This window comes from Leuciscus leuciscus (genome assembly GCF_965113295.1).
Source record: "Leuciscus leuciscus genome assembly, chromosome: 4".
Taxonomy (NCBI): domain Eukaryota; kingdom Metazoa; phylum Chordata; class Actinopteri; order Cypriniformes; family Leuciscidae; genus Leuciscus; species Leuciscus leuciscus.
Window position 1 is genome coordinate 49,001,277 of NC_138728.1, and position 16,859 is coordinate 49,018,135.

The 16,859-nt window shown below is 38.5% G+C and overlaps 1 protein-coding gene across 3 annotated transcripts in view; it reads right to left on the reverse strand.

Annotated features, from left to right (window-relative positions):
- Positions 1 to 16,859, reverse strand: part of LOC309496967 (NLR family CARD domain-containing protein 3-like) — a 291,539-nt gene that overhangs the window by 49,678 nt on the left and 225,002 nt on the right. Inside the window, exons 2-4 of one of the 3 annotated variants that reach the window (XM_082167164.1) lie at positions 3,668 to 3,949; positions 3,469 to 3,561; positions 894 to 2,709 (exon numbers count right to left, since the gene is read on the reverse strand). The exons of the other annotated variants lie outside the window; for them this stretch is intronic. Of the exons in view, the coding sequence (XP_082023290.1) occupies positions 894 to 2,709; positions 3,469 to 3,561; positions 3,668 to 3,929 (2,171 nt within the window). The 5' untranslated portion in view covers positions 3,930 to 3,949. The remainder of the gene's footprint in view (positions 1 to 893; positions 2,710 to 3,468; positions 3,562 to 3,667; positions 3,950 to 16,859) is intronic. 3 annotated transcript variants of the gene reach the window in all.

A 16,859-nucleotide genomic window follows, 5' to 3' on the forward strand; every position in this document is an offset into this window, starting at 1 on the left:
AGCGTTTGTTTTCCGGCTTTTGTGCGTATGTTTTTGTCATGGCCAAAGCAGCAACGGACAAAAAAAAAGTCAGAAGTAAGCCTATGTCTAAATGGCATGTACAAGTTTGGTAGGAGCTACATTCTTGCAAGTAAATAATACATGATTAGACGGACAAAATTATCTTTTAGGCTAAGTAGCCTAATGACTGCAGGCTGATAGTCATGTTTGTTTATTTATTTTTCTGGTGAAAGTGTCTTGCCTCAGGCTATAATGCAAATCGATTTTTCAACTTTGCAGATTCATCTATGGTAGCTTGATATTATAATATTGACGATATATGGCTATTACCTACCACACAAACATTGAATTGAATGAGCATTCTGTAAAACAGTAGCCAATAGGCTACTATAATGATGCTGGCTTGTAAACGTGAGCTACGCGATCTTTTGGCGTTTGAAAAAAATAAAACCCATGAAATTATATTCATATGACATGCTGAAATATATGCCATTGTACCTGGGATGAAGACATTTCACACGCAACGCAGGCAGTCTGCCCAAGACGTAAGAACTCCTTCTGCAGAGTTCGGGGGTATCGGCTTGTCAACAAATGCACGTGTATGCCCTGGTGTAACCATGACAGATTTTACGACAGTAGTAGAAGACAATACTGTTTCCCAACTGTAGGGGGACCCCGAGAGCAAAAATTGCTTGGTGTTGCTTTAACTGTATTGAATTAAGCACAGCTAAAACAATTATCTCTTCATAAAACATCAAACCAGCATTTATTTTCACACACATTACTTTTATTAATTTTTCTGAACATTCTAGGCCAGCAAGTCACCCATTTAAAATGAAGGCAATTACAAAAGACTAACAGTGTTTATAAATGAATGTAAAGGAGACTCTTACAGTGCTCTTCTGGTGTTTTTGATCACTGGCAGCATTCTCATCAGTGCTTCATCAGATCTTCTGTATTTCTGCAGTTCAAACATCTCTTGAGTCTCTTCTGACATCTGGAGCACAAACACCAGACCAGACCATTGAGCAGAGGACAGATTCTGTGCTGAGAGATTTCCTGAGCTCAGAGTCTTCTGGATTTCCCCCACAAAGTCATCTTTCAGTTCACTCAGACAGTGGAAGAGATTAATGGTCCTCTCTACTGATTCCTCCTCCTCTATTTTCTTTTTGATATAGTCAACAGTGTTTTTCATGTTCTCTGTTCTGAGTTCCAGTCCTGGCAGTAGTCCCTTCAGGTCACTCTGATTGGACTCCAGTGAGAGACCCAGGAGGAACCGAAGGAAAAGGTCCAGGTGTCCGTTCTCACTCTGTAAAGCTTTCTTGACTGCAGCATTATGAAGCTGAAACAGTGGCTTTTTGGACAGTTTCCATGTCAGTTTTTCTCTCCAGGATTGAAGAAATAGGTCAGCTTTCTCATCTTTGCCCATTATAAACACATAAAGAGCAGCAAGGAATTCCTGTACGCTGAGATGTACGAAGCTGTAAACGTTTCTTGCTGCTACCTTTTCCTCCTGAAACATTCGAGTGCATAACCCAGAGTACAATGACCCTTTTCTGACATCTAGTCCACATTTCTCAAGATCTTCTTTGTAGAAAATCAGGTTTCCTTTCTTCAGCTGTTGAAAGGCCAGTTTCCCAAGCTTCAGAATAATCTGATCAAAAGACACTGCGTTGGAATTAGGTTCGGGCTCAGCACAGTATTTTTCTTCCATCTGTTTCTTCTGAGAAATTAAGAAGCTTGTGTACATCCCTGTGAGAGTTGTGGGAGTTTTGTCGTTGCTCTCTCGAGCCAGTAGAGGCTCAAGAACAATAAGAGAGATCCAGCAGAAGACGGGGATGTGGCACATGATGTACAGACTCCTGGATTTCTTGATGTGACTGATGAGGTTTCCAGCAACCTCAGGACTGCTGTTGTTTTTGAAGTATTGCTCTTTCTGCTCATCGTTAAATCCTTGCACCTCTGTCACTTGATCAATGTAGTTTCGGGGGATCAGACTGGCTGCTGCTGGTCTGGATGTGATCCAGATGAGCGCAGAGGAAACCAGATGTCTCTTGATAAGGTTTATTATTATCTTACTCACTGTTGTTTTTTCATTTACATTTATAAATGTGTCATCTTCTTTAAAGTTCAAAGGAAAGCGACATTCATCCAGCCCATCAAAGATGAACATAACTTTACCATCACCTTGAGGAAGAGAGGGCAATTCTTCAGGACTACTAAAGAAGTATTTGTTGAGCAGTCCCATGAGACTGCAATCTCCTTTAATCAAATTCAATCTACGGAATGGAAGTGGAAATATGAAGACTATATCCTGATTTTCTGTTCGTTTAGCCCAGTCAATGATGAATTTATTGACAGAGACAGTTTTTCCCACTCCGGCGATCCCCGTTGTCAGCACTTTTCTGTTTCGTCGATCTGTGTCGCACTGGACTTTAAACATGTCCTTACACACGATTGGCTTCTCCTTGGCAGTCAGTCGGTTGTGATTTGATTCGATCTGTATCACCTCATGGTCGTTCACTCTTCCTCCAGTCTCATTCCCCACCACATATAAATCAGTGTAGACATCGCTCAGGTATTCCAGATGACCCGTCTCTGAATTACCAACCAATATCTGCTCGTAGTCCTGTTTTAATTTGTTCTTCAGTCTACGGCTGGTCTCTGTGTAATCATGAAGAGTAGCTTCTCTATCGTCTGCAGTTGAGCCTTTAAGAAAGAGGGGAAAATACAGCAAAAACTAAGTGATTGTGTTTTTCATAAATTCCTGCTTCTACTATATTCAAATGAATCACACTCTTATTGCAATAGTGTTTACATGCACATCTTACACTGATTATGCTGAAGTTGACAACATAGAAATGCCTTGATTAAAACTTGAATGCAATTGGAATTGGTTTTATCGGATTGTCACTATTGGACTCAGACCAACTTAAAGGAATAGTTCTCACCCTCAAATTGTTTCAAACCTGTATGAATGTATTTTTTTTCCTACTGTGGAAGTCAATGGGGCCCATCAACTGTTTGGTTACCAACATTCTTCAAAATATCTTCCTTTGTGTTCAACAGAAGAAAGAAATTCATACAGGTTTGAAACCACTTGAGGGTGAGTAAATGGCAGAATTATCCTTTTTAAGTAAACTATTCCTTTAAGCCCATGCTGACCAAAATTATTACACAATTTTTGATCAAACCATTGACATCTAGCACACCAAACAAGACATGACACTGTATTAGGGTTAGGTTGGGGTTATTGCAATGACCCTGCGTATGTAGAAGTTGCTTGTAGAAGTTTTAATTCAGGGTTTAAGACTCTTGTAAACCATTTAACCATTCGTAAAAATGACTAGACAGTCTGTTCTAATAAAATGTACTTGTATAAGATCTGCTGCTGTTCTTCTTGGCCCTGTAATTGTTGCTTGCTGTTATATTTTCTCTTGTTTCCATGTACAAACAGGGATTATTTACCCCTGATCTCTTCTGAATGAGCTCCAACAGCGGCAGACGTCTTTATATTGCCTTCAGCCTGACTTGAGTGTGTGTGAGAGAGAGGATCACTCACTGGGAAACATAAGTCACACAAACACATCAGCAAGAGCAAAGAACAAAGTTCAAGTCAAACCATAACAATGGTAAACAGTCACAGTCACTGTGAATTAAATGTTACCTGTCTTGTGTTTGTTCTCCAGCTGCTCAGCCAAATTGTTTTGATTCATCTTCTTCAGGATCTTCACTGTGATCTTCACAGCTTCTGGTCCAAAACATGCTACCATCGTATCCACTGTGTCTAAGATATCTGCATTCTCCATGTCTTTCTTTTTTATACACTCATGATCTTTCTCTAAGTGCCACTTAAACTTCTTCCATTCAGCTTCTTCCAGATCACTCAGTGATTTCTCAAGCAGATCTTCAACTTTAACAGACGCCATCGTCCTTCACAGATTCACAGCTGCAGGATAAAAAGTAAAAGATCTGAAGTAGTTTCACTCTTAACATGTTGACCTAAGTGCTCAAATGTTATATGGATTATGAAATGACGCTGTGATCGGATCAGGACTCGCATCCAAACTCATCCGTTAAAGGGGTCCTATAATGCTCCTTTATGCATGGCATCTATCTGAAACATGCTAGCAGTGAGTACCCTAGCAACCATCCAGAATACCATAGCAACGAAATAGCTACACCCTAATGTCCACCCAGGTTACCCTAACAACCAAGTCTCCTAGAAACCGCATAGCAACCACCAAGAATGCCCTAGCAACCAAATAGCCAACACCTTAGGATCAACCCTGAGTACCCTAGCAACCATCCTAAGAAACCGCATAGCAACACCTTAGCAACCACATAGCAACACACTAGCAACCACCCCAAGTACTCAAGCAACCGCATAGCAACACCCCAAAATCAATCTATCTATGTGTCTTGTCTGTTTTTCTGATAGACTGTATTGCCTTCAAAAACTTCAAACTTTAAGCATTTAAAATATCTTCAAATGTTCTGGTCAGGCTTTCTCAGGCCAACTTCAAAGTTTGTCTCGATGTAGTTTTTAAATCTAGCTTATTATCTCATCCTGTAAATGTAAATGCAAAAATGTGCTGTTTCTGTCTCTTTAAATGTAAATTAGCTGCTGCTATCAAGCTGCTGCTATCAAGCTGCTATTATCAAGAAAAAAACAATGGAAAATTACTGCTTCACAACATCATCCTGTGATGCTAAAAACCTTGAAATGGAGACATTCTCTCATCTCTAACTCATGGAGACAAACATCCCTTCAAACCACACAATCATGAGGTGTCACGAATATTTCTATCACAATACTCACAATAAAAACAAAGTGTTGTGCTTTTTGCCGAGTTCTGCCTTCTCTCTGTCAGTGAAGTCCATTCTGAAACGCGTCCGAAAATGAACTATAACTCAGCGAATACTCAGTCAAACAGGCATACAGACACACAGGCATGAAGCTTGAATTCTCTTCTTTTAAATTAAGTAATTTATATAAAAAACAAATATTCTCAGTTTATGTAATCTGTATGAAAAGAGAGAGATGTCAGTCGATCTTATTTCAGCTCATTATAGCTCATTAAGTGTTAACGTGAACACACCCACGGAGAGCGCGCTATTCAAACGCAAATGATCTGAGGCGATCCATGCAAACGTGTTAACGCCCACATCAGCTGGATAAAACACACTGAGTTTAATCAGAGGCCGTCTACGGAGAGCCTTGGCACTTCCTATTAGCCCCATTGTATCGATCTTGGTTGCAGTTCCATTAGAATTCCACTGGAGGTGATCGCGGGCGAGTGCAGACTGAATGGGAGTCTATGGAGCTAGACGGCTAAATGTGTCTCTTTCACCTGATTGCCGTTGAGAAATCTCAGATTTTATTGTACAACATGGGTTATAGGTCGAAAATTGAATGAAAGAGTACTTATGTCCTTTCGATTTCTTACAGGTTGAGTTTTTGTTGCCCATAACACGCTAGCATTATGAACGCTGATTGGTCAGTGAAGGACTGATTACGACCAGAGATACCGCTTGATGGTATCGTGGCATCCGAAGCGGGACCAGAAACAAACAAAACAAAAACTCTTCTAGTACATGTATTTACCTGTGTCAGCTGTGTTGTGTATTTACCTGTGTCAGCTGTGTTGTCGATGCCTCGAGAGAAAAGAAAGTGCAGAGCGCGAAAGCACCAAAGCGACTGAAGGATTGCCGTAAAGCAGTATCTCGTACGATGTGTATGACGTCATTGACATTTTAAAATATTTTTTTTAAAGCAAATAAGTGACTCTAAAAAATCGAACACCCAGCAATGTGTAATTTCTTTGCATCTCCTTTCGAATACAACATTCAAATTACTAGATAAAAAATTATATCCTGAGAAAAGTGGATTTAATGGGTATAGCGCCATAGACCTCCATTCATTCTGCACTCGCCTGCGAGCGCCCCCGCATGGACAGAGACGTGTTACTGCAGCCAGTCCAGAAACTGGAAGTAACCAGAGAGTGCTATTAGACATTCTCTGGTTTAATCAGACTCATGTACTTTACGAGGCTGTGAGGAATAATACTATAGTAATAATAATCCTGGGAAATTTACCTCAGAAGTGCCGGTTTAGTTTCACTTCGAGGAGCAACGGATCCAGCTGAGTATTGTGAATAGTACGTTTTTTATTCTTATGTGCTTTGTTCTAATCGCAATATGCAATAGTGTCTGTAAACCACAAAAAGTCAAGTCAAGTCAAGTTTATTTGTATAGCGCTTTTCACAATACAGATTGTATCAAAGCAGCTTCACAGTATTAAATAAAAATAATACAACAAAGTATGTTTCAAGAGGAATTTATTGATTGATAAAATTAGATAAAGCGCGCTAAAAAGACTGTTTAAATATGAATCGCGTGTCTGTGTGTGAATGAATGAATGGCTTTTACCGAACTATATTGCTATACTGAGATGAGAAAAAAAAGTGACTGAAATATGTTCAAATAAAATGTCTTTGTATAAGAAACGTATTAAACTGCAAATTAACATTTATATGCCCTAATATATCATAAAAACGATAGGCCTATGTTACAGACGAAATATTAAAGATAACATTTCGTTTACTAGTTTTGGATAGATTATAAAGTTTTTACTGTAAAATAGACTACTGCCACATCAAATAAGCTTTTGTTCGCCAATTTCTGCTCATATGTTACATATTTATATTATGTTTTGTCAAAAATAAAGTAATCAACTAAGATGTTATTGTAGTGTTTGTTCCAATGTAGGCTATATTCAAACTAATTTGAAATACATATGATAAAATGTGTACTTTAGTTTTTACAAAGAAAGATTACACTTGAAATATTGTTAATATTTTAATTGTTGTTGTAATTGTAAAAATTTTAATAAAATAGCAAAGAATATATTTACAAGGTAGATGTAAACAAAATCTTAAAATATAAGCCTTCTCTTTAAATAATTTTTATTGTGTTTTATTAGTGACAAATTTGGGGAGAGGATATATCCAAAACTTTCTGAAAATACAGTAAGAGAACAATTAACTGCACAATTACTAGAAATGTTTTACCTTGGATATTGTACAATTTGATTAGGCAGGATGATTTTCAGATCATTTTGAAGAAAAACTCTAGGCGACAACATTCATTAGTCAAAAGTCTTGTGGACACATATTTAGTATGTGTTTTGTGGCCCTATTTCAGAAACTTTAATTTTTAGTTTTTTCAATAATCATGTATAAACATTATTCTCTCAAAAATACAAACATGTACATACGTGTTGCTCACATATTATGATAGCCCTGTTTGTGATAAATAGAGTGTAATTACACCTTTGCCATTAATATGTTTATAAGCAACTGAAAAAAGCACAAATGTCAGGGCATGTCCAAACATCTCAAGGACCCCAAAAACACCTTAGACCCCAGAGGGTTAAACAACAATAGCAAGCATTGCAAGAGCAAGGAAATAAGTAATATAAATTATAAAAACATAAAATAATAATATGAATAAATCAAATGACAACTACTTAAATGAATATGAAAGTAAATATAAAAGGAAAGAAAATAAAACAACACCAATGTCTGGTGGCTTAAATTAAAACAGGTTGTTATTGTAACCCTTAGATCCTTCATTCCACTCTTAATCATGTATGAAAACACTGGATTACATAGACTGATTAAATGCAAGCAATGATCATGATCAAAACATACTCTGAAAAGCTTGTGTGATCAGGTCGTACTCTTCCTTCTACATGCTCTTTAACAGAACAGCTCTTCTCTGTCGTACCGCATACCAGCGTCAGTTGAGAGTGTGTGTCTGACGTTGGATGAAAGCCTTACGACAGTCGAGTGTCTCACAAAACAAACCAATGTACAAGAGTCTGATGAGAAACACTCCTGAAACTAACTAATAAAGGTGCTTTCAAATGATTTACAGTGGCCCTGTGACGATGAGATGCAGTTATGATATCGGCACCTGGTCTGTGTGACAGAAACACATGAGCGCAAGGTACAATTTTTGTACATTTTTACTATTACAAAATTGTACAATTGTAAATTGTAAATACATTTACGCCAGACCTCCTCAGCCTTTAGGAGAGAAGGGGTCAGTGAGTTAAACTGAAGTTGTGTTTATGCTGTTTAAAGCAAATTTACTTTGTAAAGTAGAAAAGTGTGCGCTGAGTAAAGCGTTTTTTTCTTCAAATTTTTTTTTCTTTATCCGTATTCACAGACTTGTAATTTGTACCCCAGTTATTGCTATTTGCAGAGGTGAAAAGTAACGAATTACATTTACTTGCGTTACTGTAATTGAGTCTTTTTTTGTGTACTTCTAATTTTTAAGTAGTTTTCAAAAACTGTAATTTTACTTTTGCTTAAAGGAGAACTCGGCAACTCTAGCGAACTCTAGTCACTTCTTCGCTGATTTTTCCTTTTGTTGTCGCATGTTTCCCCCACGAGCTCCCCCTACAGCTGTGGGGGGGGCGTATATTTCACAACACGGTCGTAAAAAACTCACTTGCGGCGGCCTCCTCCCCCTCTCTACCGCTGCTCATGTGCGTTTGTTTTGATTGGAGCAAGCCAACTGTATCGTGTGGAGCTATGTCTACCGAGGTGGGTCATCTGGTAATACATCATATATGCGTGTGTGTTTATGTCGAATTGCCGTAAAGCAGTTCGTGTTTCGCGCTCGTTCTCGTTCTCGCTTCTCACTGCCGGGACGGTAGTCCCCAAGTTGCAAGGTTGGTTTTCCGCCTGGGAACGCTGGGGGGAGCGGGGAAAGTCACCAATATCACCAGAACAGGTTGTTTAACCATCCAAATGAATTCTAGACAGTTTTATTAAGTTAAAAAAGTTACCAAGTTCTCCTTTAAGTATGTTTTGTAATTCACTTGGTCCCTAAAGGCATATGTTACGACAGGCCTAAATATTGATCCGAACCATGTGTCCCACTCAGAGGAGAAAAGACATGATCCGTATTGAGTTTAGCTAAATCGTGCACTGCTCTTCCAGTGTTGTCTGGGATATATGAACATTAACAGTTGCATGTTCCTCCCTGGGAGGCTAACAGAATATCAAGAGCCATTCGATTTAGTAAAACAAGCTTCCTCATTACATGCACTTCTTCCACTGCATGAAAATTGGGATTTCCGACCCCGTAAACGGCCGTAAATCTCCCTAATTTTCGGCAGTTAACGACAATTTACAGCCTGTGAACGTCGCGTTCGTCTGTGCCGAATATTGTCGGAAACGAACCATGACGTATGCAGAGCGCTCGCGCCGGAGGTGTGAATGGCTCTAATTACCATATGAATAGCAGCTCCCGCCAGAGAAAGGCTTGAATTTCCTCACTCACTATTGGTTGAACCCACGTGGTTTAAACAAGAAAAATCACTCGTGATTGGTTGGCAGATCTGTTACTATTGGTCACCCTCGCTCATTATAAATTCAAAAAATTATAATATTCATATAAATGATACATAAATTATTTTTTTATATTCATAATATGCTATTCTGTGGTATATTCATGTCATTGTTAACCTATGGACTACACTATTATTACCATCAAGGACATGAATTTATAAAGGAAAGGAAAATTTGCCAGGGACATGCTGTTTATTCAAAGAAAGAGCTTTATTAGCACAAACACAAAACAATATACACCTATGTACAAAGCATAGATCATCTGCACACACAACAAATTGGAAGCTCAGTGTCTGTTTTCATCTTCGGAGCTGTAGGTGACTAGCGGCGTTTTCTCTGAATTCGATCCACTTTGAAAACGTCTGTGGTGCGTTGTCCTGTATTTAGGAGTCGCCTCTAATCTCGACTGCAGCGTAGCACAGAGCTCTGTGAGCTCCTGGCTGGTGGTTGAACTTCATCGGACATCAGATCTATGGTGGCGCACTTCCAAATGCCCACGTCATCCTCACCTAGCACACCGTCTCGCTTCTAGCAGCTGTAAAAACAACCAATACAGACAATCAGTACTGTGATGCACTGTGTATGGACACAAAACATCTATTAATGCACTTGAAAAATAGTCACATTGACTAAAAATCTTACCCTCTTTCTTCACGCTCGACTCCGAGCTGAACTCTTCACAGCTTCGGCCTGCAGTGCCAGATCTGGTTGTTTGTACCTGAAGCTCCTGCGTACTGTCTCGTAGTACGTCTTACAGGCAGCTGGAAAACAATTAAATGAGAGTGATATGAATAAAAACAACGCAAGTCACAGTAAAATGAAACAAGGAGAAAATAGTCAAAGTTACTTATAATGTCGTCATGATCAGCGTCATGAAAATCTGGACTTGCAGACATAGCTCTGAGTAAATGTGAGGTTACGCCCTCGTTATGAGGCGAGGTTACTCTATGGAAACAAAATGTATGATTAAGATCGTAAACTATAACGGATCTATTTTCTTATACAAGAGAATGAAAGCATATTCTTTGAATCTTACCTTTAAAATGTTTGTAAGTTTTTATGAAAGTAAAAAAATAAAAGAATGTAAGATTCTTTAATTTTTTTTACCTTGCTCCAGTTCGTAGCGCCCACAATTTGTCTCAGAGTTGAGAAGATGGCATACTGCTTCCTGTAAATTACATGATTATTTACAATTATTAAACAAATAATAGCCATCACTCCCATGACCTCTTGCTTTATGATGAAATCATGAAAAACTGAATATTCTTACATTTCACAAGGCCTGACAAAATACAAAAGTGACCAATGAGATGAATACTTACTGGGTGTCAACAGGTCTTTGCTCAGAGGTGCGCTAGCATCTTAAGGGCGAAAAAAACAAAGAATATAAAAAAATTTACAATTATTGAAATCAAACAAAAAGGTAAGAATTGCCACACTCTGCTCTTCTAAGCAAGACTGTCTGAAACATGTCATTAAGCCAATAAAATAAACTGTTACCAAACTTGATTCTCAAGCAGTAAGTAAAGACCAATTTATAGTTATGCGTCGACCTCCCGCTGTAGCTACAGAGTAGGCTGTGTACATAGCGTACCCTTTAGCACACCCTGACGTGCACCTCTCCCAAAATGTAACAATGCGTCAATTTTACGTGGACGGAAGCGCTGTGATTGGTCTAGAACGCCTCCCTCGGGTTTCACAGGCTTCTTTCTGCATGTGTAATTGTGCGTCAACAGGGACAACAATGCAGAAGTATAAATGAAACAGTGTAGCCTATAGCGTAGAGGCTCGGGCTTCGGTCTGACGCAAAAGTATAAATCAGCCTTAAAGGATTAGTTCACCTCAAAATGAAAATTTCCTGATAATTTACTCACACTGAGTGACAAGATATCCATGTCTGTCTTTCCTCAGTGGAAAAGAAATTAAGTTTAAGGAAAACATTTCCATATTTTTAATGGCATATACTTTAATGGCAACCAAAGATCTCAATGTTCCAAGACGGTTCAAATGTCCGTCTCAATGCAGCTTCAGAGTCTCTACACAATCCCAGTCGAGAAATCAGGTTCTTATCTAGCAAAACCATCTGTCATTTTCTAAAATTATATATACACATTTATGTATTTTTTAAACAATTGTTTGTCTTGTGCTAGTCTGCTGGCATTACAGACATTTGAACCTTCTTTGAACATTGGGATTGTTGGTTGCCATTAAAGTCCAATCTCTGTAGAAAAATACTGAAATGTTAATCCTCAAAACTAAATTTATTTTCCACTGAAAAAAGAAATAAAGGTTGGGGCAACAGATAAAGTGAATACTCACTGGAAATTTCCTTGCGCTGAAATCTGGCTGCACATTTCTCCGGGTCAGAGAAGGCTTCCACAAGACATTCAAAGTTTGACTTAGAGTCTGAAACACATGAGTCAGCCAGTAAGTACGGTCATGTTGCCTATACTAAATTAATAATGAAATACTGGAGTCATTACTACGCTTAATTAAGAGTGAGAAGAACCTACTCATCTTGAATGGACAAAAAAAACTAATGTTTTTGTCTCATCTTTCCATAGAACATTTGTAAAGTAACTGACACTACTGGACCTTCAAATGGGCAGAGGGACGACCAGACTCTGACCATAGACCGCTGCCCGTTTGAAGTTCCAGTAGTTTCAGTTACTTTTCAAATGTTCTATGGAAAGATGAGACAAAAACATTCGCTTTTTTTGTCCATTCAAGATGAGTAGGTTCTCACTCTTAATTAAGCGGCTTAAATAACTCTGACCAGCACTGTATATATTTAAAATAGATTATTCACAAGCAGTAAAAAACTACTTGTCTTGAATGGAGTGTGACTTTGTGCAGAGCAATGTTTTGTGCAGGGGGAAAAGTACTTACCAGGAGTGGACATTTCACTGCCAGGACGCTCCACTTGGCTAGACATGGCACAATCTTTATTAGATAAAACACATGAATAAGCCTGTGACTTATGTTGTACACAACACAATATTATGTTTAAGTTGTCATCAGTACTCACCAGTTTTGTGCAACATGCTGGTGTCCTCAATGGGCTGCAGCTTCCTTCGTACATTATTGAAGGGGGTAACGTTATATCTTGACGCTTATACAGAGGTAATGTAAAATAAAATATATAAAGTTAAAGAATTTAATTTTTAAACTGCAATTATAAATGAAGAGAAAACGATTACCCCTGATATTCTCACCCGAATCCAATAATACTGCAAAATGTTTGTATAAAATTTCAGGCCCAATTTGTATCAACCGATTTTATATTTCATCTAATCACCTCATCGTCCTTCTCCTCTGCCTGGTAACGTTGTTACGTTAGGTGTCACATTCACGACGCACATTTATAAATTAGACAATTCACCTTTAAACCCACCTTGCATCATCTGTGAACCCCGTAGCAAGCTGCTATATGGACAAGCTAACTTAGTTAGCAAAGAGCTAAGTTAGCCAGTCAGACTCAGAACTCTATGCCATGCTGCTATCGGTTTACGTGCAGTTTAGTATCCCAAATTGACATAATCTCTCGTGTACAGCTAAAATAACATGGACACTGAACATGAACCATGAGCAGCAAGCTAACTTAAAAAAAAAAAAAAAAAAGCGCCAAAAGCTAACGAGAAGTTGTTTACACAGAGAGTGCGCGCGCGCGACCGGCTCTCTCTCTCTCTGGTCGTTCTTTTAGTTAAAACATGCGCCCCGTCACAAACGCAGCCGTTCATCTACATTACTCACCGATCAAATAAGACTTTGGCGGGACAAAAATTCACTTTGGCAGGCGCTAAAACAAGTTCAATGCAGGAAAATTCATGCGTGAGTTGCCATTAGACTCGCACGGTAGCCAGGCAAATGGCGAGCTCAGCTGTTGTTGACGCTGTGTGTGCTTCAAGATTATGACGCAAGTGCTAAGATTCTGATTGGCCAAGAGAAAAAGTGCTAAGATTCCGATTGGCCCAGAGAAATGTAAATTATAAGATTTATCCAATAATGTTTCTCAATTCTAGCCTGCATGGCAGTTTACTGTGAGAATACAGGAATATATAATTGTTTGTGTTTTGTTAGCTTAAGTTTCAGTGTGGATTGTTTGTGTAACCTTTAGACATTAATGAAGATAATTTAATATTTTGTCTAAATCATGCAGAAAACCATCTATCTTTGGATAAAAGCGTCTGACAAATGGATAAATGTAAAATAATATATATTGCCACTGTACACTGTAAGTCCAGATGTTCCTTTATGAACAACAGCCTTTTAAAGTGGATTTTAATGTGGTTATTCAATTTGTCCCATTTTGTCTGTTTAATAATACTGCTATCACAAAAAGGGCAGTAAAAATTTCTGCAACATGTTGTGCATTGCTCCAAAAGTGGTAGCGCTATTCAAACTCCACTGGCTACCTGTCACATTCAGGATTGATTTTAAAATGTTACTATTTGTGTATAAAGCTCTTAACAAACCGGCCCCCCAATATCTGACCAATCTCCTCTGCCCGTACACTCCATCTCATACTTTGAGATCCAGTGATCACTGTCTTCTTATCGTGCCCAGATCCAGACTTAAAAAACGAGGCGACTGCACTTTTGCGACTGCAGGCCCAAAACTTTGGAACAGTCTACCCCTCTATATCAGACTAGCTCCCTCAATTTCCATCTTCAAAACATCCTTGAAAACTTATTTATTTTATCTTGCTTTTAATACCCCTTGACTATGATACAACTATTGCCTTTTTTTTATTTTTAGTATTTTTTTAATTTTTTATTGTCCTGTTTCTGCCCTGCATTTTATCTATTGCCCTGTACAGCACTTTGGTCAGCCTTGGCTGTTTTTAATTGTGCGTTATAAATAAATATTGTATTGTATTGTATTTTTTTTAGAATTAAGTTAATACCTTTTAGGCCCCGTTTACACGATGGGAAAACGCAGATATTTCCCTGCGTTTTGGCCTGTCATTTACACGAAAACGCCGTTTTTATCCCAGAAAACGATTATTTTTAAAAACTCCGGCCAAAGTGGAGATTTCTGAAAACGCCGGTTATGTGTTGCCGTGTCAACTGGGAGAAACGGGGTTTTAGGTTCTCAAACGTCACATTATGCGCCAGAAAATGCTTACGTCATGTGAGCGCCCTATGTTTAGAGTTTGTTCCATACTGTCTATGAGTTTGTTTGGCTACTATTTGATCATGGATGCTGTTAAAGTGGTACTCATTTTTACTTTTGTGAAAACGCTTTTGGCCTGTTTGCATTTGCTTCGCTGTCTGTCCACACGAACGAACCTCGCGCCATGTCTATTGTTTTGAAAGGAACAGGAAGTCGCTCGTGCTATTCGTCGTTGTCGATTTTGAGGATTCTGATTGGCTTGCATGGCTTTATCCTTCTCCTTACACTGCCGCCCCTTTGTATTTATGCGGGTTGATGTAAACGGCAACTGTTTTTGAAAACGATATTGTGTGCACGATGTTATTTTTGAAAACGGAGGGGGAGAAATATTCGTTTCTCTAAATACCCGGCTATGTGTAAATGTGGCCTTAGTCACCTGGGATAAAACTCCCCCTGCTACCCTCATTTGCATTTGTAAAGCTCACAGCAGTCTCATTTACATGTTAAAGCATCAGAGGGAGGGGGGTCACGGGGCAAGCAAGTCCCACGTCAATTTCCGACAATTTCCGACAGTTTGCAGTGTTGCCTGTAAATTGCCGTTTGCAGTCGTAAACCTGAACTTCCACGACAATCTACAGCGCCGGTAACTGTCGAAAATCCCACTTTTCATGCAGTGTTCTGCAATGTCAGCAACAGAACTAAGTGAGTTTTGCTGTGTCCTCAAACACCAAAGCTGGCCTCATGTAGTGCCTGTACTTCATTCTGTGCATTGATCATATTTTCAGTTTCAGAGATTCAATTCTCGATCTGTGTCATGATTAAAAGATGTTTCACATAATCCTCTCCTCTGACATTACTCACATTGCCAGTAATAGAAGCCAAATAACATCATTAAAATCCCTTACAGAGGAATAGATAAGCTTTGTTACCACAAACAAAGTGTGTGTCATTAGAACAATGAGTGTTTTGATTTCTCATTGTTAGAAGAGTCACATCTGGAAAATTCACACATCTGGCTTAGACTTGCTCACTACATTCTTCCCTTCAAGGCACCAGGAAGAATTCACTAATTCCCTCCAGATTTCACATTAAGACAAACTGATATCTATAATCAGTACTGTTGTATGCAGTCAAATGCCATGAACTATAATGTTAATGAGAATAATTTCAGTAGTGACATACACTGCTCGTGAACAGCAGTTTGTTGTGCCAGGAATAATCAGCCTCATTATAGACACATCTGTAAGCATTTGATTTTGTCCGTGGTTAAAAATTGCATTTAGCACAAGTTTCACCCTGTAATTTCCAAAAGTCATTGTGAAAATCTATTTCTTTACCACCTCATATTCTCTGTTTTAAATTTTTCCATTTTACTCTTTTGCCATTTGTTGTCTCAACATTAAGGCAGTCTATGCTCTAGTAATGTTACTCTAAACGAGTTATCTGACAGGTTTATCATTTTGATACTAGAATTAGTTGATTTCTTCGATGATGCATCATACTACAGTAGTTAAGCAGTGAGTAATGTTGTTGTACAGGAAACATAGTTTAGATTGTTGAATGGCAGGGCTGTCCATCACCAAATTACACAAACATCTCATTAAAATGTCTACAAAACTATAAAACTGATCCGAGATCAGGTAAAAACTATAAACACTGGTTTACTGGGATCGGCCCCCAACAGCGAACTATTGAAATTTCAAAACATTTGGAAACAGTTGTGACGTAACAAAGCCTTTTTTTTACTGAATTCACGTGACGGAAGCGGCCATCACTAGTGAAGACAAACATTTGATTGAACAAGATCCAAACTGGAGTATAAAGTCAGTATCTCGGTGCTCTTTGATGCGGGATAGTTCAACTTGCAAAAATCATATAAGGCCAAGGTACTCGAGAATTTAGAAAAAATAAAAGCCTTTATTCATGGCTATAACATTTTTATGAACATTCATATATCCGCATAGCAAGTGTGTGTGAGGATCACATGCCAAGGACATGGAGAGGAGTGAGACCTTAGTTTCAGTAGTCATGTCAAAGTAAATCAGCATACTATCATCTGAAAAATATTGCAAGAATTAGATGCTTTGTTTCCAGACAAGACTTAGAGAAACTTGTGCATGCTTTCATCACCAGCAGGGTGGATTATTGTAATGGACTCCTCACTGGCCTTCCCAAAAAGACCATAAGACAGTTGCAGCTCATACAGAACGCTGCCGCTAGGATTCTGAGCAGAACCAGAAAATATGAACATATCACACCAGTCCTCAGGTCTTTACACTGGCTCCCAGTTAGATTTAGGATTGATTTTAAAGTATTATT